The sequence below is a fragment of the Saccostrea echinata genome, unplaced genomic scaffold (genome assembly GCF_033153115.1).
Source record: "Saccostrea echinata isolate AGI-Se365-2 ecotype Australia unplaced genomic scaffold, CSIRO_AGI_Sech_v1 ptg000025l, whole genome shotgun sequence".
Classification (NCBI taxonomy): domain Eukaryota; kingdom Metazoa; phylum Mollusca; class Bivalvia; order Ostreida; family Ostreidae; genus Saccostrea; species Saccostrea echinata.
In genome coordinates, this window is record NW_026889774.1 from 1,761,160 (window position 1) to 1,770,744 (window position 9,585).

Consider the following 9,585-nt stretch of genomic DNA (forward strand, 5'->3'; position numbering starts at 1 on the left):
AAGCCATGTAACATTATAGAGATAAACTTTGTAAATCGTAATGAATTTGAAACAATGTGCATTACAATGCACATATATATTATGTAAATAAAATCCTTATACTGTAAGAGGATTTTCAGTGAAAGGAAAAGAAGATTTCTTTTCACTTTTATCCTAAAACCCTTTTAAATTTTTAAACCTTGTATCAGACAGCAAGAACGCTTATGGCCACTTGCATACGTCAGGGTTAAACCTGGATCAGTGTAATCCAGGCTTAAAGCTGAACATGATTCGTAAAAGCAATGTGTCCGCCATTTTTGTTCGGATTCTCGCTATATCTGAGGACCCCTATATAAAGGGCCTGATTTGGACACTGTTCAGTATAATCAGTCGACACCGGTGTAGACGGACGTATGCTATACAGCACTCGGTAGCGACAACAATAACTGTAATACCTCGTCTAATGCAGGAAAGTAAGATACCAACGAAACTTACAATTATAGTTGTACAGGTCAGTGCAGTATACAAACAAACACAGATACACGTAACTACAATAAAATGTAAACAAAGGTAATGCAAGATAACCAGAACGAACACGGGTCGCCATTCCACGCCGATACCCGTGACAATAAAGCAGTCAGGTGTAACGAATGCGAAGAGTATACCATGGTGTTGATGTATCGTAGATATAATATCGAAAATGGCGTATGCCTATTTACGAGTCGTGTTCAGCTTTAACTCAAATTTGTTGAGTCACTTGCACACCAGTAACACTCAGGTGAGATCAGCTCAGTATAATATTATCCTAGTTCTAAACCTAGTTGTAGGGAGGTTTAAACTAAGGTTTGGCATAGAATGGATGAATATTTTGAAAGAATTGATATGGTGAATTATGTGGAAAGCTCATAAGAAGAGAAAAGGTAATAAGAGATAGACAGAACCCATTTTTATTTTATTCTGAAGAAGAATTCATTGACAGATTCAAATTGAGTAAAGAATGTGTAATGTCCATATTACAAGAAATTACAGAAACACTGGAACCAAAACAAAAGAAACTGTCTGCTATTTCTCCTCTCAATCAATTATTGCCTGCGTTAAGATTTTATGGAACGGGGAGTTTTTTGAGAGTTTCAGGAGATTTGTCTGGTGTACAGGAGAGTACTGTTTCACGAATCGTTACGAGAGTATCAAGAGCACTTGCATCCCTATATAAAAATTATGTTTCATTTCCAACCGGGAATAAGCTTTTAGAAACACAGAGAAATTTTATGCAGCAGAGTGGAATTCCTGGTATCATAGGTTCTATAGACTGTACTCACATTCCAATTCAATCACCAGGAGGTGAAAGTTCCGAATTATTTCGGAACAGGAAAGGTTATTTTTCAATTAATGTTCAAGCCATATGTGACCATGAGTTGATGCTTACCAATATGGTTGCTAGATGGCCTGAGAGTACCCACGATAGTAGAATATTTCAAAATAGCAACATTTGTGCACGGCTGGAACGAAAAGAAATTCAGGTAATTCTGATAGGGGATAACGAATACCCACTCAGACCCTACTTGATTACTCCAGTACTCACTTGTACAAACAGGGAGGAGAGGCGTTTCAATTTTGCACTTTGTAATAGTCGAGTGAAAATAGAAAATCTATTTGGAATATGGAAAAGAAGATTTCCATGTCTACGACAGAAGCTCCGACTTAAGTTATCCACAAATTTACTGGTTATTACAGCATGCTCTGCGTTGTATAACATTGGAAGGAAAGCTGCTGTCCCTGTTCCTGACGCAAATGATGACGATGGAGATGATGTTCCAGTCCCTATTTTGCCAAACCAAAATCAGGGAGGACAAGCTCTGAGGTCTATCCTCATACGACATTTTCAGTAATAATGTATGTATATTAATTAAAATACTGTGGAATTATCAATGATCGTGGGGGACCAATGCTCGTGGATTTTATTGGTCACCCTTATCAAGGAATTTACATCCCTACGAACAATTATCTTGTCAGCATATTTATTCATTGAATTTTCTGTACCCATGAAATAACGTCCCCAAACACCAACAAAATTTTGCCTACCCATGAACATTGACCCCCACAAATTAAAATGATTCCACAGTAAATTATATCAATTTCCAGACACATTAAAAAGATAATTAGACAATATTGAGAAATATATTGGACAAAGCTAAATTTATTACAATTTTTATACAAATGGTTGCCAAACACCAGCAAAATTATTGATCAAATCATTGGTCTCTGAGGCAATTGCATTATTATTTGATCCGCGTTGCATCATTTCATTTCAAGTTTCTGTTTCTTCAATATAAGAATGCTTTCCTTTAGTTTCAAATTTTTCATTTTTTGTATATGTTCCTCTTCAGCCATTTCAAGAAGTGCTGATTTTACTTTGTCTTGATATCCTCCAGTTCGTTTTCCCTTTTTTCAGCAGTGGCGGTGCTGGAGGTTGACTTGGATAAACAGGGTGATTATGACTATTCCTTGTCTATGTTTGATTCATCAATATTTTGTAGTACTTGTTCCAAAAATGAAATAAAATACAATAATATTATAAAATTTTTTAAAAAGCGTTTTCTTTAAATACAAAATCAGAACTAGAAATCAGTGTGACATTTTATTATCCATGTGAAAAGTGTACAAATTTTAAATTATGCACACACAAAGTACAGAAAAATAATGATTATTATTTGTGGGTTTTTTTTCCCACACATTCTGAAAATTACCTGAGTATCATCATCAACGTCCTTCTCCTGTTCTTTTTCTGCTTCATCTCCGTGGAAACTTGCATCATCATCATCAAATGCGTTATCCAGACTGTTTATTTGTTGAGGAATCATTTCATTGATTGCGCCCGAAAATTTATCTATATTTTTCTCCATTACTCCTCCACCAGTCTTTTTTCTGTCTCTTCGTTCTTTTGCAAAATCAGCCTTTGCACGCGCTTTCAAATTTTTCCACAAAGATTTTAATTGCGTTATACTTCTGGTATGCAATCTCAATATTTTCCCATTCCTTTTTTTTCTTTCTTTTTTCTTTTCTACTTTCAATGATAGATTTTTTTTCACTCTCTAATTCAAAAAGTACAGCCTTTTCCAATTCTGTAAAATTTGGTGCCTTCTTTGATGCCATATTCAAAAAGAATCCTGGTTTAACCTACACTCATGTAAGAAATGCCTGAGTGACAGGTCAGCAACCCAACAACAGCTCACCAGAGTATAACAAGTTGGGGTTAAGTCAAGTTACCTGATCCTTAGATCAGTCATTAAACCCAGGTTACCTAATCTAACTGTGTGCAAGTGGCCATTCATTTGTTAATAGGAAAGACGCACATGGCCAGAAGGGAAATTTTTCCTATAGGCTACTAGTAAAATTAAAGACTGAGTTACAGCCCCGTAACCCCTTCAAAACTCGCCACTATAAATACACTTATACGAATCTCGCATGGTACATGTACTTCGTTCTAACACAATGTGTTACAATACTATTTTGTACAGTTCTATAATAGTTTTTGCACACGCAACCTCAAATGTGCTAATATTGCCAGACATACTCAGGAAAAAAACATTATGTAAATTAGACTGTAAAAGTATATGCCATTGTTAGTAATACTTTTGAGAATTTCAAGCAAATTATTAAACGTCATAAAAGGTGGCAACGCACGACAAACTGTTTTACAGACTTTTTATTCATTGAAGGATATGATATGGTGTTCTAGTGATGAGAGGATTATGGAAAGAAATAAGCAATTTAATGGGTAATTGGGTATCAAAATACTTATTGCATTAATATAAAAAACATTATGTAAATTAGACTGAGAAGGTTTTTTCATTATGCAACATTTAGTTTTTTCTATTGGTAATTTTTTTTTTACATGTAACTAGAAAGGGTAAAGACGATACTACCGTGTATAAACTTGTGTTCTTGGTATACCAAACACCTCTTTTTTAAGCAATCAAATTTTTTTAATGTAAAAAGCTTCATCTTGTTAAAGACTTTGTTGACATCAACAAACCACAAAAGACATTGGTAAAGATCTTGAGCTAATCACTTTTTGTGCCCCTGATATCGAAGGTCATAGGCATATTGATTTAGCTCTGTGTTATTTTTTCAGAAATGTAATCATCCCTATATTTTTATGAGAAGAAGTTTGAAACTTTATTCATAGAAAATCAAAGATATTTACGAGATTAAATTTTCTTATCAATCTTCCTTTTTTTCACGCAAATTTATTTGGGTAGGGTTCCAAAACGTTAACCTTTCTCATAACTTCTAAAGAAAAAAAAAGACATTTTTTTATTTTTGCACATTATTTTCCCAGAGTAAATTCAAAGAGGATTACAATTATGGCTGCTATACATTTTTTTTAATTTATGTTTCTCTTTCTTACACCATGCAGCTAAGAAAATGATCTTGATTTTTTAAAATAATTACAACTGCGGAAACTTATTTTTTATCAAATGCGATAAAACAAATCAAAGAATGTACGTACATGTATTCTTGCTCTTATAGTGATAAAACATCATTATAGCCCCGTTAAGTTTTTTTAATGGGGATAAAACATCTTGTTTTATTAATGTAAAGTACAGTTTAAACTTTTAATTTTTTCATTTAAACTTTGAAACTTTTAGAAATGAACACTTCATATCATAAGGCTGCGTGATTTAACCCCAGTAGTATAAGAAGCCTGGATGGGCGGGTCAACTGAGTGCACTTTTTGTCCCCCCAGATCCTGGATAGGCGGGTCAACTGAGTACACTTTTTTTGGGCCCCAGATGACCGGTTCAATCTAGTATACACCCTGGAAAAACCCAAGTAAAAAAAAAAAGGGGGGTCTACGTTTGATCTACGTTTTGTGCTGAGTCAGGCCTAGGCAATACACAATCTTGGCATCGATTCAAGTATACCATTGTGACGTCATGTGTGTCATTCACACAGAGCTCTATTTTCTGAAAACGGAAAAAACAATAACACAGTCAAAAAAGTGTGTAAGATGATTTATTCAAAGTAATGTGTACATAATATTTACTTTTTCTTCTGGAGTTTCAGGGTCTTCTCCGTCTGGGTAGTAGGAAGTTTCCTCTTGTTGTTAATCTGCTTTTGATCCTGTTGACTGGTCTTATGTTGGGTGGTCTTATTTTCTTGTGCCTTTTTCTCCAGTTTTTCCACTTCTTTGAGTAATTCCATACTGTCATCTGTACACTGATGGGCCCAATGTCCAAAATTTCCACACGTGTAGCATAAGTTCTGTTTTTTTCTGGGACAGTCCGGAGCCCAATGTCCTAATTCTTTACATATGAAACATGGGTCTGTCTGTTTACTTTTCTTGGCAGCTCTTGTATCTTCATTTTTCTTGGCAGCTCCTGTGTTTTCATTTTTCTCGTATCCTCTCATTTTTTCTTCCATTCTAGCGACTTTAACTTCTAATCTGGACAATTTCCCACGAATCAAACAAAATTCACTGGTGTTGTACTCTTTCAGTTGAGTCAGCATGTTAACAATGCCATCCAAAGTGGTGGTTAAGATGCCCATATCTTCCTTTGTCATGGGTTCAGGCATATTGTAAAGTCCCAGATCAAATCCGATGGGATCCTGCGTGTCAGGCATTGTCGGTAGAGCATATCCTAACCCTTCATTGGTAGCTGGAATATAATTACGATTTTCCACGGAATTCATCATTGCCTGTGCCATATTTCTACGTCTGTCTAGTACCAAGTGCCCAGTAAGAATGATCCTAAATTTCCAGTTCTGGTTTATATACCCTTTTGAATTTCGTGTGCAAAAATAGGTTTGACTTACGTTTTAGACCCTCGCGCTTAGCACCCCTCTCTCGTTTTACCTACGTTTTGCTGAGTCAGTACATTGCTGAGTCAGTACATTGTACGTTCTGTGTACGTCTTGTATAGATAACAGGGGTATAAATAAGAAAACATTTCTGGTCATTTCTTCACAATTGATTATCATGTCAACACATAAACACACTCACTCTTTAGTGTTGGAAGGGTATGATTTTTTAATGCGATGTATCGAGAAAAATCCAGCAGCTTTACCCCCGGAGGCGGAACCAGTGTTCCAGAGAGCGACGACCATCATAGAAAATACTCAGGACTTGTGGTTACAATGCCTGGCTTTATTACATCATCCGACACTGGGGAGACTAGCCATTATACATTTCCTTTGTCAACGGATCAAAAAGACTCTACCGGAAAAAATGTACGGGATGAAAATGAGCGACTATTTAGGAAAACCTTACAGTTTCCTATGTCATCCCGAAGGGAGCAAAGTATGTCTACTCTGGAAGGAAATAGAAGCGGTAGAGAAAATATGCATCCAATACGGGATGAAATATGTAGAAATTTCAGACATGTTAAGAAATGTGTAACTTTTGATACCAGCCTGAATGAAATTTATCATTTACCACCCGAAGATCGAAAAAGTCCATGGATGGCTATAGTAGCCGATCGATTACGATTTCAGAGGAGAATTCGACAATTTGAACAATTATTAAATAAAAAATAAAAGGATGTCAACCACAATAAGTCTTTTGTTATGATTTCTATACAAATAGGACGCCATCTTGTGCCCTGGTTTAGACGCTGAGATTTTTTAGACGCTGAGATTTTTTTTTTTTTGTTTAGTCAGAAAAAACAAATCTATTCCCATTTCCATTAAAGTAGATACAAATTGATTTTAAAACTAATCTGTTTTATCTCAAAATCTTTCAGGATTCATAAAAAAAATCATGCTTATGTGTATAGAATGCTGTGCCTTGTAATAAGACGCTGTGTTTTATCAATATTTATAAAACATCTAGACCTTCCCACTGGAAATAAAGTGGATTCAGATTGTTTTTCAACTAAACTGATTTGATTTATTTAAAAATTCCAGTCAGAAAAGGTCATGATTTAAAAAAATCCTATATTCTCTATACAAGTCATTACAGTGATTTTCTACAAAAAATGGCCGACCTTCGCCTTCTTGTGTCTATACCTAAACCGACTCTGGCTATATTTTTACACTTGAAACCATTCCTTTGATTTAAAAACAGTATCAACACTTTTCTCTAGGTTTAATCTCATTGTATAGATTAAGTTTTCCTTGTATCACACTTTAAAAAAGGTTAAAATACTTATTTTATGTATTCAGGTGACCCGATTTTAGCCCTTCGGTTCAACATCAATGCTTCTTTTCTAGACGACAGATAAATGTCATGCATCAAAAATACTATGAAATCATGCTTGAAACTTACCTTCGTCTTAGGGTTAAGATGTTTGAAAGTATTTCTAATCCCATAATAAGTTATTCACTCCAAAGTATAGATTATGAAGCACAAAATAACACAATTTGACGTCGCCATGATTTTTTTGGCTCTCGGTTTAGGGTGCTCTCTTTTACGCTCGTGATGTGCGCATAAATACGGCAGCTTGCCAGAGCTCGGTGTCATTCTGTTAGTATCAGTTCTGCTGACACCGTATCAGTATGGCTGAGGACGATGTCCAAAACTTTTACATATTTCCAGGGGTAGAGATTGAAAATGTTTGGATCGTCAGAGACGTAGCCACCGGCAGGGAGTTAGCTCGCTGGCCGATAGCTACCCTGGGCCTAGCCAGTGACATGATTAGGGGAAGGAGACAAGAAAGAAGAAGACGACGAAGACGACGACGACATAGGTCTTCTACTAACGAAGATGACCAGCCAAGGAGAAGGAGGAGGACAGATTCAACACCTGCTGCTTCGTATTCGGCCCCTCTGAGTAGTCCGGAACTACTCGAGGACCACCCGAGAAGCCCGTCCCCTCCAAGAAGACCACCAACTCCTACCTGGTCACCCAGTCATCCCCCGGGAGCAGCTGCTGGACAGTGGGATTCCTCCGTAGATTCGGATTGGACCCCTCCCGTTAACAACGATTGGGCTGGACAGGGGGCTTCTTCATCCGTTGATTCGGATTGGCCCCCTCCCGTCAACGATGACTGGGCACCTTCCCCGGAACTGGCTAGACCACCACCCCCGACCCCGGAGATGTCACCAGGTGTGAGTACTACGGGGCCAATTCCTAGATGGGGGATTCAAGTCGCAGCAGCCAGGATGGATTCCTGTGCAGTTTGCTTGGAGGAGGATCGGATGTCCAATTACATCTGCTGTCAGTGTCGCCGTCGACCGGCTTGTCTCGAGTGTTCAGCTGTGCTGGTACAGATGAACCAATGTTGCCCCCTGTGTAGACGCAGGCTTTCGAGATATGCAGCTCGCGGGCGAGATTGAGACCCTCTCCTCCAAGAGAGTCATCTCTACCCCGACCCGGAAGGCCAGACTTTATGGAGCCGTTGACCGGTAACCAGTTACCTTCCCTCTCAGGCAGAGGCAGAGGTAGAGGCAGGCCTCTCAGGGAGTAAACCCTTGATAAAAAAAATCAACCAACGGCCCTTTTAAGGGCCACTCCAATGATTCGAAAAGATACCTCTAATACATTCAAGGTTATAGAAACGTATCAACGGCCCTTTTAAGGGCCACTTATTTTGAAAAGATACCTATACGAAAAGATACCTTTTTAAAAACATTTAAGGTTATAGAAACGACCCTTTTAAGGGCCACTTATTTGAATAGATACCTATACGAAAAGATACCTAAAAAAAACATTCAAGGTTATAGAAACGTATCAACGGCCCTTTTAAGGGCCACTTTAATGATTTGAATAGATACCTTTTTAAGAACATTCAAGGTTATAGAAAACTTATCAACACCAGGTCACTATTTTTTTTTTTGTAAAACCACATCCTATTTTTTTTTTGTAAAACATGAATCTTTTTTTTTTTTAAAAATAAAATAACATAAACACATTTTTTATTTTTTATTTATTTATTTATAACACAATCTTTATAACACACACACACACAATCAATGTTTATGAAGAATGTACACTTGTTTTTGATAAGTGTGTACAAATTGTTCAATATTTTGTCTATAATGAGTCCAATTTCCTCCTGCTAAACCACATCCTATTTTATAAGGAAAGGCATAAGTCTGGTAAGGTAAAGTGCCCAATTCTTGTAAACAAGCTTGAAACCATTTTTCTCTATTTTCTGGTGTATCTTGATAATAAGGTAGGCGATTATAATGTCCTGTGCCATAATCCCATTGAGCTAACAGACAAATGACTACAGGTTTTTGTAAAGAAAACACTTGAAGGGTGCCTGGAATTCCTCTATCTTCTTCTAGGGCTAAATTTCTAGACCTTAAAGGTCTGCGGGTCGCATAGAGATTAGCTCTGGGGTATTTCATAGCTATACTTTGACTCAATCCATGAGCTTTTACAGTCAAACAATTACATTGATGTACAATAGCTTCTACAGGAAAGTTTAATAAATCTCCTGGTATCTCCTGTAAACTCATGTTTAGGAATAATTTTTTTTTTTCATTGTCACACCTTTTTATATATACAACCTGAACAAAATAACTAATAACAACTATAAAACTGTTAAAAATAATTTTTAATCTGAATTTTCCATATACTCAATCATTTCTCTCTCTCTTTTACATTGAAAATTTCTCCAGGCACAATTTTGCTGTTTCCCATTTCTGCAGTAATTC

At 36.7% G+C, this 9,585-nt stretch overlaps 1 protein-coding gene and 1 pseudogene across 1 annotated transcript; both read left to right on the forward strand.

The window, feature by feature from the left end:
• Nucleotides 1–834: 834 nt before the first annotated feature.
• LOC133192489 (putative nuclease HARBI1) lies at nt 835–1,868 on the forward strand (annotated as a pseudogene).
• A 5,611-nt stretch (nt 1,869–7,479) lies between these two features.
• LOC133192415 (serine/arginine repetitive matrix protein 1-like) lies at nt 7,480–8,259 on the forward strand. Its single transcript, XM_061328425.1, has one exon. It carries the CDS (start codon nt 7,480–7,482, stop codon nt 8,257–8,259), a length of 780 nt encoding a protein of 259 aa, XP_061184409.1.
• Nucleotides 8,260–9,585: the final 1,326 nt, after the last annotated feature.

Excerpts from the sequence above, each read along its gene's own strand:
- LOC133192415 (XM_061328425.1), top strand. The coding sequence starts at position 7,480 with ATGGCTGAGGACGATGTCCAAAACTTTTACATATTTCCAGGGGTAGAG.